Raw genomic sequence first — 17,641 nt, 5'->3', positions numbered from 1 at the left:
TCTACTTTTGTTTTACCGAGTGAATTTTTATTTTAATTTGTCTCTATTTTCACTAAGTGAAGACACGATGAAAAAATATTAAAAAATAATTTAATATTTAAATAATAAAATATTAATATAAAAATATTCTAATATAGGATTAATTTAAGAAGAATTAAAACATATTAAAGACCACAATTAAAAAAATAATGAAAGCCAAAACTAATGATTTCATGAAGATAAAAAAAAGAGTATATTACTATTATTTTTACTTGACTAATTTCTTATTTCAGTGATAAGTTTGCAACAGACTTTCACCATCAATGACAAATAAAAAAGAACAAATATTAGCCATATATAATACTTCCAAAAAAATTAAAATTAAAATTTCGTATAAATAATATACTGTTTATCAGCAGTATATATTTTTTACTGAATGTTTAAAAATGCGTAATTGGTAGCGTGGACCGACCCTGTGCAGCACTAATGAACAATTATATTACAGCGACAAGAGCAACCGGAAGGAATGGGCGAATGTGGGTCATTCCATTCCATTATATATACATGTTCTGTTCGTTAGGGACTCCACATTGAGGGAATATAGCTGGCTGTTGGGTGTGGCAGGACCCATCATTAAGCAATTCTTGTTCAGCTCATCTAGATCTGTTTCCCTTCAATTTCCTGACACCGGATATGGACACGTCTCTGGTGTTTACAGTACGAAGGCGTGATCCAGAGTTGATAGCCCCGGCGAAGCCCACTCCTCGCGAAGTGAAGCTTCTGTCAGACATAGATGACCAAGATGGCCTTCGTTTCCAAATTCCAGTGATACAGTTCTATCGCAAGGAGGCTTCACAGGAAGGGAAGGACCCTGTTGAGGTGATTAGAGAGGCTGTGGCGAAAACGCTTGTGTTTTACTATCCTTTTGCAGGTAGGCTTAGGGAAGGGCGTGGTCGGAAACTGATGGTGGATTGCACTGGAGAAGGTGTTTTGTTCATTGAGGCTGATGCTGATGTCACTCTTAACCAGTTTGGTGATGCTCTTCAACCTCCCTTTCCATGTTGGGAAGAACTCCTTTATGATGTTCCCGGCTCTGGAGATGTCCTTAACACTCCTCTCTTGCTCATACAGGTATCTTTTTGTTTGCATGCCATCAGATACAAAAACAAACTATATATATGTATAATTATATTTAAAATTTATGTAAATACATTTTTTTTTTTATAAAAAGTTTAATACTGTTCCTTTAATGAAAAAAGGACTAAAAATACCCTCGTTTAAAAGAGAAAAAAGAGAACCAAGTTTATAGTAAATTATTCTCAAAGCACTTCTAATAAAGAAAAATAGAAAAAGAAAAGATATTTTCTATAAGGTAAAATTAATTTATATATAAAAGTATTTCTAATTGCAGTTTTTATAAGTAACTAATTAAATTTTTATTTTATTTTAAATAAGATTTATTATGTCACATTATTTTTAAATAACTCACTCGGTATTTTTATAAATTTTGTTTGAATGGTAGGATTTTATAAGCAATTTGTACTTTTATAATTTTTTAATTTACACTTTGTTTTTTGACAACTTAAAAATTATTATTATTATTATTATTAAATATTAATTTAATTAAGCATAGTAAATAATATTTTAACATATAAAAAATTAATAATAAATTTTACACATAATTTAATGTGTATAAAAAATATTAAATGTTAAAACAAAGAAACCTTTTTTTTTTTGAAGGAAAAAACAAAGAAACCTTATAACTATAAAAATATATAATGATTATAGGTGACTAATTTTTATTCGTAGGTAAAAAAAGTTGATGATTTATGACTATTTTTATTTTATTTATAAACCATAAAAAATATATATAACGATTATAGGTAACTAATTTTTATTCATGGATGAAAAGGATTAACGTTAGTGATACATGACTATTTTTATTTTATTTGTGGGTGTGTTGTCTCTGAATTATCTAAAGAATAAAAAATTAATTACTTATTTAAGAGTTGTTATTTTTTTTTATGTCATATTATTATGTTCGAATAGGAGTTTCTAGTAAATATTACCGCCAACAAACACCTACTAATAAACAATCACCTACTAATAAACATTGTTGCTAACAAACACTTTTCATTAAAATTGCTCTAAGTTAATTTGTAGAAGTTATCTCTCATTAATTTTTTCAAAACCTTATGTTTCACTCATGTATAAACTAGTTAGCTTTTTGACCAAAGTGAGTTCGTTGACCAACTTATTTACGTAAATGAGGCTCTTTTGAAAATATTTACGTCTTTGGGGCTGTTTACAACGGTGTCGCTATGGGCCATAGCGACACCCATGCCACGTGACAATTTTTTTTTTGGCCCAAAATGGGCTGGACTGAGCCACATCAGTGTCGCTATGGGCTGGGCCACCATAGTTGATGGACCAACAGAAATGATGTAGCCCATAGCGACACCATGTAAGAAAAAAAAGAAAAAAAGAAAAATAATTTAAATGTAACTTAAAAATAATAAAGTGAGTTATTTATTATATATTTATAAAAATAAAAATAAGTTGTTTAAAAACGTAATTTTAAAACATGTATTTTAATTATTTATAAGAGTGGCGCTATGGCCTATAGCGACACAGTATCGCTATAGGCCATAGCGCCACTAATTTATTTGTTTTTTTTTTAAATTATTAACTTATTTTGTTTTAAAATAGTGACAATATAGAAAGTAATAATGCATCACTAACTAATTAAGGATGCTTGGAATAGTGATTAATCTCTTTACTTCCCCTCTTTCGAACTTCGGCTACAACAAATAACCGTAAAATGGGTATGAAAGACTTTATCCTTGATATGGTTCAATCATTTCCGGAACTCTCTTGGTGCCATGTCGCTGTTGGGGAGTTTAGAACACTGGGGAGCATTCCACATAGTGAGTAGTGAGTAAGTCACACAAGTGAGCTTGACACCACAACATAACCTAAAACCTTAAGGCATTAGGTAGGTGGGTCTTTCTCACTTATATATTACTCAACATGCCCAACTCTAACCAATGTGGGACTTCACTTCACACTTGAACTCCAACACTCCCCCTCAAGTGTGAATCCCTTCCACATGGTCACACTCCTCCTCAAGCAGAAGCTTTTTTTCTTTCGTCCACGAGTATTTAATGGTGGCCTTACTTGCACTATCGTTGCACTTCAACGACACACGTCCTCCACACCTCTAGGGAGACTTTCAGTACAAGGGATGATCCTACTCTTGGATCTCCTGCCAATTCCATTCAGGATCCCACTCTTAGATCCAACCAATACTCGTCTGAGCCGATCACCAGTCACTTGGTCGAACCATCGGCTCTGATACCAATGTTGGGGAGTTTAGAACACTGGGGAGCATTCCACATAGTGAGTAGTGAGTAAGTCACACAAGTGAGCTTGACACCACAACATAACCTAAAACCTTAAGGCATTAGGTAGGTGGGTCTTTCTCACTTATATATTACTCAACATGCCCAACTCTAACCAATGTGGGACTTCACTTCACACTTGAACTCCAACACTCCCCCTCAAGTGTGAATCCCTTCCACATGGTCACACTCCTCCTCAAGCAGAAGCTTTTTTTCTTTCGTCCACGAGTATTTAATGGTGGCCTTACTTGCACTATCGTTGCACTTCAACGACACACCTCCTCCACACCTCTAGGGAGACTTTCAGTACAAGGGATGATCCTACTCTTGGATCTCCTGCCAATTCCATTCAGGATCCCACTCTTAGATCCAACCAATACTCGTCTGAGCCGATCACCAGTCACTTGGTCGAACCATCGACTCTGATACCAATGTTGGGGAGTTTAGAACACTGGGGAGCATTCCACATAGTGAGTAGTGAGTAAGTCACACAAGTGAGCTTGACACCACAACATAACCTAAAACCTTAAGGCATTAGGTAGGTGGGTCTTTCTCACTTATATATTACTCAACATGCCCAACTCTAACCAATGTGGGACTTCACTTCACACTTGAACTCCAACACTCCCCCTCAAGTGTGAATCCCTTCCACATGGTCACACTCCTCCTCAAGCAGAAGCTTTTTTTCTTTCGTCCACGAGTATTTAATGGTGGCCTTACTTGCACTATCGTTGCACTTCAACGACACACCTCCTCCACACCTCTAGGGAGACTTTCAGTACAAGGGATGATCCTACTCTTGGATCTCCTGCCAATTCCATTCAGGATCCCACTCTTAGATCCAACCAATACTCGTCTGAGCCGATCACCAGTCACTTGGTCGAACCATCGGCTCTGATACCAATGTTGGGGAGTTTAGAACACTGGGGAGCATTCCACATAGTGAGTAGTGAGTAAGTCACACAAGTGAGCTTGACACCACAACATAACCTAAAACCTTAAGGCATTAGGTAGGTGGGTCTTTCTCACTTATATATCACTCAACATGCCCAACTCTAACCAATGTGGGACTTCACTTCACACTTGAACTCCAACACTCCCCCTCAAGTGTGAATCCCTTCCACATGGTCACACTCCTCCTCAAGCAGAAGCTTTTTTTCTTTCGTCCACGAGTATTTAATGGTGGCCTTACTTGCACTATCGTTGCACTTCAACGACACACCTCCTCCACACCTCTAGGGAGACTTTCAGTACAAGGGATGATCCTACTCTTGGATCTCCTGCCAATTCCATTCAGGATCCCACTCTTAGATCCAACCAATACTCGTCTGAGCCGATCACCAGTCACTTGGTCGAACCATCGACTCTGATACCAATGTTGGGGAGTTCAGAACACTGGGGAGCATTCCACATAGTGAGTAGTGAGTAAGTCACACAAGTGAGCTTGACACCACAACATAACCTAAAACCTTAAGGCATTAGGTAGGTGGGTCTTTCTCACTTATATATTACTCAACATGCCCAACTCTAACCAATGTGGGACTTCACTTCACACTTGAACTCCAACACTCCCCCTCAAGTGTGAATCCCTTCCACATGGTCACACTCCTCCTCAAGCAGAAGCTTTTTTTCTTTCGTCCACGAGTATTTAATGGTGGCCTTACTTGCACTATCGTTGCACTTCAACGACACACGTCCTCCACACCTCTAGGGAGACTTTCAGTACAAGGGATGATCCTACTCTTGGATCTCCTGCCAATTCCATTCAGGATCCCACTCTTAGATCCAACCAATACTCGTCTGAGCCGATCACCAGTCACTTGGTCGAACCATCGGCTCTGATACCAATGTTGGGGAGTTTAGAACACTGGGGAGCATTCCACATAGTGAGTAGTGAGTAAGTCACACAAGTGAGCTTGACACCACAACATAACCTAAAACCTTAAGGCATTAGGTAGGTGGGTCTTTCTCACTTATATATTACTCAACATGCCCAACTCTAACCAATGTGGGACTTCACTTCACACTTGAACTCCAACACTCCCCCTCAAGTGTGAATCCCTTCCACATGGTCACACTCCTCCTCAAGCAGAAGCTTTTTTTCTTTCGTCCACGAGTATTTAATGGTGGCCTTACTTGCACTATCGTTGCACTTCAACGACACACCTCCTCCACACCTCTAGGGAGACTTTCAATACAAGGGATGATCCTACTCTTGGATCTCCTGCCAATTCCATTCAGGATCCCACTCTTAGATCCAACCAATACTCGTCTGAGCCGATCACCAGTCACTTGGTCGAACCATCGACTCTGATACCAATGTTGGGGAGTTTAGAACACTGGGGAGCATTCCACATAGTGAGTAGTGAGTAAGTCACACAAGTGAGCTTGACACCACAACATAACCTAAAACCTTAAGGCATTAGGTAGGTGGGTCTTTCTCACTTATATATTACTCAACATGCCCAACTCTAACCAATGTGGGACTTCACTTCACACTTGAACTCCAACACTCCCCCTCAAGTGTGAATCCCTTCCACATGGTCACACTCCTCCTCAAGCAGAAGCTTTTTTTCTTTCGTCCACGAGTATTTAATGGTGGCCTTACTTGCACTATCGTTGCACTTCAACGACACACCTCCTCCACACCTCTAGGGAGACTTTCAGTACAAGGGATGATCCTACTCTTGGATCTCCTGCCAATTCCATTCAGGATCCCACTCTTAGATCCAACCAATACTCGTCTGAGCCGATCACCAGTCACTTGGTCGAACCATCGACTCTGATACCAATGTTGGGGAGTTTAGAACACTGGGGAGCATTCCACATAGTGAGTAGTGAGTAAGTCACACAAGTGAGCTTGACACCACAACATAACCTAAAACCTTAAGGCATTAGGTAGGTGGGTCTTTCTCACTTATATATTACTCAACATGCCCAACTCTAACCAATGTGGGACTTCACTTCACACTTGAACTCCAACACTCCCCCTCAAGTGTGAATCCCTTCCACATGGTCACACTCCTCCTCAAGCAGAAGCTTTTTTTCTTTCGTCCACGAGTATTTAATGGTGGCCTTACTTGCACTATCGTTGCACTTCAACGACACACCTCCTCCACACCTCTAGGGAGACTTTCAGTACAAGGGATGATCCTACTCTTGGATCTCCTGCCAATTCCATTCAGGATCCCACTCTTAGATCCAACCAATACTCGTCTGAGCCGATCACCAGTCACTTGGTCGAACCATCGACTCTGATACCAATGTTGGGGAGTTTAGAACACTGGGGAGCATTCCACATAGTGAGTAGTGAGTAAGTCACACAAGTGAGCTTGACACCACAACATAACCTAAAACCTTAAGGCATTAGGTAGGTGGGTCTTTCTCACTTATATATTACTCAACATGCCCAACTCTAACCAATGTGGGACTTCACTTCACACTTGAACTCCAACACTCCCCCTCAAGTGTGAATCCCTTCCACATGGTCACACTCCTCCTCAAGCAGAAGCTTTTTTTCTTTCGTCCACGAGTATTTAATGGTGGCCTTACTTGCACTATCGTTGCACTTCAACGACACACCTCCTCCACACCTCTAGGGAGACTTTCAGTACAAGGGATGATCCTACTCTTGGATCTCCTACCAATTCCATTCAGGATCCCACTCTTAGAACCAATACTCGTCTGAGCCGATCACCAGTCACTTGGTCGAACCATCGGCTCTGATACCAATGTTGGGGAGTTTAGAACACTGGGGAGCATTCCACATAGTGAGTAGTGAGTAAGTCACACAAGTGAGCTTGACACCACAACATAACCTAAAACCTTAAGGCATTAGGTAGGTGGGTCTTTCTCACTTATATATTACTCAACATGCCCAACTCTAACCAATGTGGGACTTCACTTCACACTTGAACTCCAACAGTCGCTACCTTACATCACTCTCTCATATCTCCAAACGCATTTCAGTATCTCTTTTCCATATGCAATCTCTCTCAAAACAACACGTATTACAATTTGAAAATATTGAATCCTCCTATAGCGCTCAGGAGTCGCTATAGCCTATAGCGCCGAAAATTCGCTATAGGCCATAGCGACTTGTTTTTTTTTTTTTTTGTTTTCTTTTCAAATTTTATATTATTAATTTATTTAAAATATTAATTTTATATTTCTGTTATTATAAAAATTTATTTAATTTCTATAAATTATTTATTTTATTTTCTTTATTCTTATTTATATTATTAATTTTTTTCAAGTTTTATTTTTAAATTTCTGTTTTATTCCATTTTATTTATAAATATTTTTTTCCTTTTAATTATTTTTTCCTTTTAATAAAGAAAATACAGAAAAGATAAATATATAAATATAGATTTATATAAAATTCATAAAATAAATTAAAAAGTGAAAAAAATAAATTAAGTAAATAATTAAAAGTGGCGCTATGGCCTATAGCGACACTGTGTCGCTATAGGCCATAGCGCCACTTTCACAAATTCGTATTTTTTTTAAAAAAACTATTTACTTATTTTTTTTATATTTTTTTTAATATTAAAAATGGGGCGCTGTAGGCTATAGCGACTTCATTGAAGCCGTTTTGTGTCGCTATGAGTTATAGCGACATTATCAATATGGCTTTCATGGGTTTCCTGAAGTTTAAAAATTCCACGTGGCATGGGTGTCGCTATGGGCCATAGCGACACCATTGTAAACAGCCCCAAAGGCGTAAATACTTTCAAAAGAGCCCCATTTACGTAAATAAGTTGGTCAACGACCCCACTTTGGTCAAAAAGTCAAACTAGTTTTAATTTATGATAAAATTTATTTCATTTTTTTTATATTTCGCTTCCAAAAATACTTCTGTTTTTTTTTTTTTTTATTTATCTAAACATACCCTTATAACAATAAGGTGATAAGTAAAGGCTCTAGTTGATTTTTGTCCCATTATTTTCCTTCCTATGTTTTCAAAAGATTCTATTAAATTACTGTTACTTTCAATCTATTCCGCATAAATCTACTTAAGTAAAACTATTCGGATATTTATGCTTTCATTTACCAATTTTTATTTATGAGGTAAATTTAAACTTAGATCTAGCACGTGTTAATCGGAAATATTTAATTTGAAATTTTTATATTTTATTTTTATAATTAATTATAAAATATTACATTATTTCATTTCTTATTAAAATAAGAAATAAGACATTTTCACAAAATTATTAATGTTTTTTAACCACGCCCCTTTCATAATGAAAATTAAGTTCATATGTTATCCTTCCTTTTTAAAATAAAATGTATTTTTTTTGTTATGCATCTCGTATATATTAAATATTCTTAATTTTCCATAATTTTATTATTACAAACTAGACTTAAATATGTTCAAATTTAAGATAAATTTGATTTTGATCTCTTAAATTTAAACTGTTATTTTTTAGTTCATGTAATTTTTAAAAGTTTTGTTTTAGTCCTTTAGATTACCAATAACATATTTAAAAATGATTAATTAAGATAATTATATAATATCAATCAAATTTAATGTGATATTTTCATAAATAAAAACACTAATAAATAAATTTTATGTAATAATATTTGATAAATTTTTAACAAAATTTAAATACAAAAATTAAAATAATTTTTTTTTAAAATTATAGAGAATAAAAATAATAATTTTAAATTAAAAAAAACAAAATTATCCTAAATTTGAGAATTAAAAACATATTTAAACTTACAAACTATTATTATGGTTGAGCTTATTGGATCTGACTCGTCGTTTTTCCTCTTCAATTTGTCTATTGACACTTAAACACATATTCAAATTGCTCAAATCCCAAGAGCGAAATTGACCACAACTATTTAAAGGAAAGTGTTGTACTGTATAAACACGATTTCGAAAAGAAATATGCTACAAGTACTGAATTATCTTTCGAATGCTTAAAAAGTCGTTAATATTAAAAATTATGATTTTCATATTAAATTAATTGACAAATTTTGAACTTTTAAATGATCGCAAGATTTTTCGATTCATTGGTTTTGGAGGATACAGCATTTCCCTTTCGAAAAGCTGTGTGTAAAAAAAAATCAAAAAAATAATGGAGGAGAAAGCAAAACATTGATGGGTGAGGTGATATAAAAAAACAAAAGATATACTATTAATAATGACATGAATGATCATTATTTCCTCCGGTCACATCATAATCATAGTTTAAAGTTTTTATTAATAGATAAAAGATAACAATAAAAATAATATTTTTCACATAATTTTATTAAAATAATTTACATTTTTAATAAGATTAATATCTTAAGATATATAATGTATAAATTAAATATTTATTATATGTACTGAATTTTATAATAAATTAAATATAAATATAAATATTATATTTAAATATATAAATTATATTTATATAAATAAATATTTTTAAATATATCAATTATATTTAAAATTTATGATAAGTAATTATATTATAACACACAGTATTAAAAAGAAAATATTATTAATGAAAGAAGAGATAAACATAAAAATAAAGTTGCAAAAATTATTGTACAATTTTTATTATATCTGTAATATTACCCTTTTTGAATACTAAAAATGACATTGGTCCGATTAATATTGGAGTTGAGTTCGAATCCCGGAATCTAATAAAAAAAAATCCTAAATGGGATAATCTTTCCCAAGGAGAGTATACTAATACTGCATGATAAATATAAATATAAATATATATATATATATATATATATATATATATATATATATATATTCCCTCCATTTTTTTTTCGTTTAAGGTTTTGCACGGGATTTAAAGAAGTCATTGATATTTTAGTTTTTAAAAATATTTATTATTTACTTTTCTATTTTACCCTTAATTTTTTTTTTTGCATTTTTTAGACTGTTAAACTACTCCATTAAATAGTTGTCCCTTTTTTTTGTTTTTTTATAGTATTTTATTGGAAATATATTACTCTTATAAATGCACATTAACTTTATATGAGTAGTTAGAAAAAAATTAGGTAGACATTAAAAATAAATACACATATTATATTGTTCAGGAAATATGTATTAATTATCAAGAATAAAAATAAAAAAATAAAAATAATAACTCATTAATTTTAGTAATATCACGAAGAAAAAAAATAACAAACTCCGAGAAAATCACTATAAAAAAAAGAAGGAGGAAGTATATACTTAAAAAGTGTAATCAAATAATATTCTTTTTAAATTTGTCAAACATAATATTTATTTTTTCATTTTTCATTTATGAAAACATCCATATGGTTACAAACATGAATTGGAATGGGTGCAGGTAACGCGTCTCAAGTGCGGCGGCTTCATTCTGGCTCTCCGGCTGAACCACACTATGAGCGACGCAGCAGGTTTGGTCCAATTCATGAGCGCATTAGGCGAAATAGCACGCGGGATGCACCAACCTTCCATCCTACCTGTGTGGAGGAGAGAGCTTCTAAACGCGAGGGACCCACCAAGAGTGACATGCACCCACCGCGAGTACGAACAAGTGCCCGACACCAAAGGAACCATCATCCCCTTAGACGACATGGCTCACCGCTCTTTCTTCTTCGGCCCCACCGAAGTCGCCGCCATTCGCCATCTCATTCCGCCTCACCAACGCCAATGCTCTAACTTCGAGCTCCTCACCGCATGCCTCTGGCGCTGCCGCACCATAGCGCTGCAGCCTGAAAGAGACGAAGAGGTTCGCATTCTCTGCATCGTTAACGCCCGTGCCAAGTTTGACCCTCCCTTACCAACCGGTTACTACGGCAATGCTTTTGCGTTTCCCGTGGCAGTTACTAGTGCGGGGAATCTGTGTGAGAATCCGTTGGGATATGCTTTGGAGTTGGTGAGGAAAGCGAAAGCGGATGTGAGTGAGGAATATATGCACTCGTTGGCGGATTTAATGGTCACCAACGGACGACCTCACTTTACCGTGGTGAGGTCGTATCTTGTGTCGGATGTGACGCGTGCTGGGTTCGGAGAAGTTGACTTTGGGTGGGGAAAGGCTGTCTATGGAGGACCGGCGAAGGGAGGAGTTGGAGCCATACCTGGTGTTGCTAGCTTTTACATTCCCTTTAAAAATGCTAAAGGAGAGGAAGGGTTGGTGATTCCGGTTTGTTTGCCATCTGAAGCCATGGAGAGGTTTGTAAAGGAGCTGGACAACGTGCTTAACAATCACATCCAACCTACCAAGGGTGGTTCAAAATCTGGCTTCATCATTTCTTCCTTGTAGCTTGCATTTTAAAATATTCCAATTTGCTTCGTATTAGCAGAAAGATAAAGAAATTGAGTTCAGGTACTGCTTATATTACTAATACTGATGGGAACGAGTGTAGTAGGCCAACAAGAGCAGAACCAGAGTTCACAAGAGACTAAGCAAAGCTAATAAGGATCAGTGTTGTTAGTACTTTCGCGAGTCTTTAATATCTTTTATTGGCTTTGAAGTTATCCACTTAACTACTGCGTACATTTGTCACCACTTTTGTGTAAAATGGTTTCAATTATTATTACATCTAATCCCGAAGCTTTTGTCGGGCCAAATACTTCAATGGTATTTGCTGGTTAGTCATTTTATTCGATTCAAAATGAACTTTATTAGATACATTTAAAAGATACTGACACGAATGTTATACGTATTAAAGCTGAAAGTGGGTTTCAAATATTACATATCGAAATAATTTGTTTGATATTAAGTTTTAAAAAAATCAAAATAGTGAAAGTTTTGAAAGGTATTTTTTAAAACAAAATGGAAAGATTTCAAATAAAGCCTAAAGCTTAAAAAAATTAGAAAATTTATTCTCTTTCATTGTGTGATCACATATCACTATGAACTTTCTCGGCCAAAATAGTTTCCGTTTACTCTTTTCCATTCCTCTGTGTTGCATTTCTCTCCCCTCTCTATCATGTGCCTCACTTTTCTCCCACTCTTTCACACTTATAATATATTTTAAGAGATATGATAAGAGTAATTCTAACGGGAGTTGCTTGAATTGTTGCTTGCGAGTGGAGCCGTCAAAATGGGTTATGACCCATAAACCAACCTGACCCACCTTGAAAACGGATCGGGTCTGACTAAAAAAATGGAAGTTTTATAATAGGTGAGTATATCTAAACCTAGCCCACTTTCACTCAGCCCACCTGGGTTGAACCCGTGGTGGCTCGGGCAGTCCATCAACCCACTAATTCTTTTTTCAATGAAAATTTAATTATGATTTGTAGTTAATTTTGTATGATGGGATATTGAAAATTTTTATTTTAGACTTTTATCATGATTTGTGTTTAATTTTGTATGATGAGTTATGACTTATGGCTATTAATGATGATAATTTTATGACTATTATGTTAATTTATAATTAATTTAAAATTTTGAATTTTTTTAATAATTTTTTTTAGTTTTTGGTGGGCTGGTGGGATGGCTCGTATAACCCACCAATCCGTGGTGGGCTAAGCCAGAAAAATTTTGAGAAAATCAAAAGTGGACCAAGTTGAGTTGACCCATTTTTAAAGTGGATCAAGGTGGGCTGAGCTGGCCCGATTTGACAGCTCTACTTGTGAGTAAGCAACGTAGCTTACTAGAAACTTCTATTGGAATTGGTTGATGTAGTATGAAAGTTGAAAAAAAAAACCATTTTCCGTTATTTGCTAAAGCAACCTTTCTTGTTATGTGAAACTGCTTTATAGAAGCAGCTTATTGGACCAATATTACTTATGGGAACATACCTCTTTCAAAAAGTGGAGGTGCTTATTATTAACAATATCAAGCAAGACACAATTTATGGGATTAAATTGACAGATAAGGAGCAAACAGGATCAACTATTATTAAGGAAACAAATTGCTACAAATAAAAACAAATCAGCCACTATTAAGGAAACCTAATGCAACAAATCATCTATAATTAAGATTGTTTTGTTAAGGAAACAAATTGCTACAAATCAGAACAACTCCATCACTATTAAGGAAACATGGTGCAACAAATCAGCTATAATTAGGATTGTTTTATTTCAAATAATGTAGCATCATTTGGTACCTTATTTAGAAATCAGCCTTTATCACCATCTGTAATATATTTATCCTCTCTCCCTCTTGTTCTATGTTAGTGTTCATGTTTCTATTTTTATGAAATATTGAATTCATTTACTTACCAATTTTCTTCTTGGTATCAAGAGCCTTTGTGAACACCATGACATCTTTATCTCTCAATGTTGGTAATTTCATCACCCTCAAACTCACACCAACAAACTACCCATTGTGGCGTGAACAAGCTCTAGCACTTGTAGAAAGCCAAGATTTGGTCGGACACCTCACAAATGAAGATCCTGCCCCTACTCAATACACCACTCTAGATTCCAATAACACTAAAACTCAGAAATATTCACCCCAAAATTAACTAACGAATTTGTCACCTGGTGCAAGGCAGATCACCTCCTTCGAGGATGGATAATCAAAACACTTTCTAAAGAAGCTCTTGGTCTCGTTGTTGGCCTAGACACGTCTCATGCAGTTTGGGATGCACTTAAGGATGCATATGCGAAAGATTCTCAAGAACATGAATTCACGCTCCGTCAACATATTACATATCTCCGCAAGGAGGATGATCGCACTATCAAAGAACACATTCACATCTTTAAAGGCCTATGTGATAACTTAGCAGCTATTGGGAAACCTATCCCAGATAAGGAAAAAGTTTTCTATCTCATCACTAGCCTTGGTCCTGAGTATGAAACATTCACAACAACAATGCTAAAGCCTCCAAGGCCATCTTACTCTGAACTGATCTTATAACTCCAGAGCCTTGATCAATGATGCAGTTGGTTCTCTAGCCACACCAATATGCAAAACTCACTTACTTCTCACATGGATTTCTATGGCCAGCACCAATAAAGATCTCACCAGTCTTCTTCACGACATCGTGGGATTTCTCAATCTTTCACATCAACCAGGAAAGGATTTCATGCCCAAACACCAAGTAATCAAACTCGAACTCACTCTACCATGACCGCTCAGTAGTCTCGTCCCCCGTCGTCGAGAGAACACTGTATGAGATCTATAGAACGTGAGCTATATCTAAATGAAAAGTGTCAGTATTATGGCAAAATGGGTCACATAGAAAAAATATGTTGGTGGGTGCCTAAAAAGCCAGCTCAATCTGATGATATACCACAAGCTCTAGCTGCACTCACCCTACATAACACAATAGCTGAAACAGAATAAACCTATGACACTGGAGCCTCCAATCATATGACAGGTAAATCGAGTATGCTTAATAACATCCAAAAATATTTAGGTACAGATTTTGTCCTTATTGGTGATGGTTCTTCTCTACCAATTCTTGGTACTAGATACTTCTTCATCAAGCAAAGGAATATTACTCCACCCCTTCATGATGTCTTACTAGTTCCTTCCTTAACAAAGAATCTACTCTCTATAAGTCAATTAACAAAGTAATTTTCTGTTAATTGTGATTTTTCTAATGTTAATTTTTGTGTTAAGGAACGAGAAATAAGGAAACCAATGATCACAGGGAGGCGCAAGGGTGATTTATATGTACTTTCTCCCTCACCTGAATTGCATTACTCTCATTGTTTCAAATCTGGATCAGCAGACACTTGACATCAACGTCTAGGACATCCTCAAACTATAGCTCTACAATTGTTAAAGAATAAAGGGTTAATTGATGTAGTAGGAAAAGTAAAATCTGGACATCTTTGTGATAGTTGTCAATTGGGAAAACTTAATAAATTACCTTTTTCTTCTTCTAAACACTCTAGTTCTACTATCTTTGAAAAAATACATTGTGACTTGTAGGGACCTGCCCCAATTTTATCTATTGGTAAATTTCAATATTATGCATGCTTGGTTGATGATTTCTCTAAGTATACGTGGATTAACAAAGAGATAAAGGTTTTTCATTCCAATGGAGGAGGTGAATTTATCAACTCTAAATTATCAAATTATTTTAGTTTAACGGGTATTGTTCATCAAGTTTCCTATCTATACACCCCATAACAAACAAGTATGGTTGAAAGGAGACATAGAATAATACGCAAACTAGGTATGACCATGTTGTTTCATAGTGGTGCTCCTTTGTTTCTATGGGTCGAAGCTTTTACTACAACTGTCTACTTGATTAATAGACTTCCATCATCTTCCCTAAATTTTGAAACTCCATATTTTGCTTTGCATGGAACACACCTTAACTACACTTCACTTCGAGTGTTTGGGTCTAAATGTTTCCCTTACACCTGGGACACACGACGCCACAAATTTGATCCAAAAACTACTCTTTATGTCTTTGTTGGATACAGTGATAAATATAAAGGATATAAGTGTTTTCATCCTCCTAGTAAGAAATTTTTCATCTCCTGACATTTTGTTTTTGATGAATTAATATTTCCATATAAGAAGACTACTAGCCGAAATAATGCTCCCCCTACTACAAAACCTGTCATTAGTATTTTTGACTCTTGCCTACCTCACACTAACTCTGACTCTTGTGCAGATTTTCCAGCCTCTCCGTCTACTTCACCATGCTTAAGTTTTCTACCAATAACCTTACTACACTCTCCTACTACACACTTTCCCTTGCAAATTCTCTCCCTTCTACCAATCCTTTAACATCCTCTCTAGATCAACTTGGCGCCACACATGAGTCTATCACTCAACTGGACCAAACCCCACACCCTGAGGTTGAGCACCATGAGTACTTTGCACAACCTTCACAACTTGAACATGTGCTTGAATTTGGGTCTTCTACCTCAACTTCTTCAAATGAGCTTGTCTCATCGACACAAACCCAACAACCACAAGATCTACCCTTGCATCTAATGGTTACTTGTTCACAGCGTGGAATAGTAAAGCCTAATCCAAAATATGCATTACTTTCTACCTCCTCTATGAACATCCCACGCAACCCACACAACATTCGTTCAGCGTTGTCCCATCCTGGGTGGAAGGCTGCCATGTATGAAGAACTTGAGGCTTTACACAAAAATCAAACTTGGCAACTTGTTCCTCGAACTCCTAATATGCATGTCATTGGCTCTAAATGGGTTTCTAAATCAAAACTCAAACCAGATGGATCTCTAGATCGCCTCAAAGCTCGAGTTGTTGCAAAAGGCTACCATCAAGTTGATGGAGTGGATTATACTGAAACATTTTCTCCAATAATTAAGTCAGGAACCATTCGATTAATCATCACTATTGCTCTTGTTCAAAAATGGCATATTCATCAACTTGACGTAAAAAATGCTTTTTACATGGTGTTCTCTCTGAAAATATATACATGGAACAACCCCCTGGAATAACTAATCCTAACTCCCCAAACCATGTATACAAGCTCCAAAAGGCTATTTATGGCCTCAAACAAGTACCTCGAGCCTAGTTTGATCGCTTTAATTCATTTCTTATTAAATATGGTTTCTTTTGTAGCATGGATGAGCTATCTTTATTTATTTCTCACACTAATTATGGATCTATTATTGTTCTTCTCTATATCGATGACATACTTCTCACAGGATCTTTCACCTCCCTTGTTTCTAACTTTATTAACCTCTTGCAATTTGAATTTGCCATGAAGGACTTAGGGCCTCTTCACCACTTCCTAGGAATTGGGATACTTCCAACAGATGATGGCCTTCATCTATCTTAATCACATTATGCTTTAACTATCCTTGAACAAGCTAATATGGTTGATTGTAAACCGATGAGCACACCTCTTGAATCCAAGACCAAGTTCACATCAAATCACACTTTGCTTGAGGATCCAAGTCACTTTCGTGGGCTTGTTGGAGCTTTACCATACCTCACTTTTACTCGTCTTGATCTTTCATACAATGTTAACTATGTGTCTCAATTTATGCATGCTCCAACTGTTATGCATTTCAAAATGGTTCAACGTATCTTGCAATATGTCAAAGGCACTATTAATGTAGGTTTACATTTTACTTCTAATACTACACTTGATCTTTTTTCCTTTTTAGATGCAAATTGGGTAGGTTGTCCTACTACTCAACATTCTACCTCATATCATGGTGCGCAAAGAAAGAACTTATCGTTTATTGCTCTAGCACCAAAGCTGAATATAGGGCTATGGCTAATACTGTAGTTGAACTCACATGTCTGACATTCCTTTAGAAAGATCTTCGCATCCCGCTTGCTTATCCTCCCACTTTTTACTACGACAATATTAGTGCTCTTCATCTCACCATCAATCTTGTCTTTCATGCTTGGAGTAAACATATTGAACTAGACTATCATTTT

At 35.8% G+C, this 17,641-nt stretch overlaps 1 protein-coding gene across 1 annotated transcript; it reads left to right on the top strand.

Moving 5' to 3' along the window:
* The first annotated feature begins 513 nt into the window (after positions 1–513).
* On the top strand, positions 514–11,950 carry LOC109815603 (benzyl alcohol O-benzoyltransferase). Its single transcript, XM_020380360.3, has 2 exons — positions 514–1,110; positions 10,676–11,950. Exons 1-2 carry the CDS (start codon positions 673–675, stop codon positions 11,612–11,614), a joined length of 1,377 nt encoding a protein of 458 aa, XP_020235949.1. The 5' UTR covers positions 514–672; the 3' UTR covers positions 11,615–11,950.
* The last annotated feature ends 5,691 nt before the right edge of the window (positions 11,951–17,641 follow it).

The sequence above is a fragment of the Cajanus cajan genome, chromosome 7 (genome assembly GCF_000230855.2).
Source record: "Cajanus cajan strain Asha chromosome 7, NIPB_CcT2T_4, whole genome shotgun sequence".
Lineage (NCBI taxonomy): Eukaryota > Viridiplantae > Streptophyta > Magnoliopsida > Fabales > Fabaceae > Cajanus > Cajanus cajan.
This window is presented reverse-complemented; position numbering and strand designations above follow the sequence as displayed.

Coding starts and splice junctions, on each gene's coding strand:
- LOC109815603 (XM_020380360.3), top strand. CDS start 673: ATGGACACGTCTCTGGTGTTTACAGTACGAAGGCGTGATCCAGAGTTG. Junction 1,111..10,675: donor CTCCTCTCTTGCTCATACAG/GTATCTTTTTGT, acceptor GAATGGGTGCAG/GTAACGCGTCTCAAGTGCGG.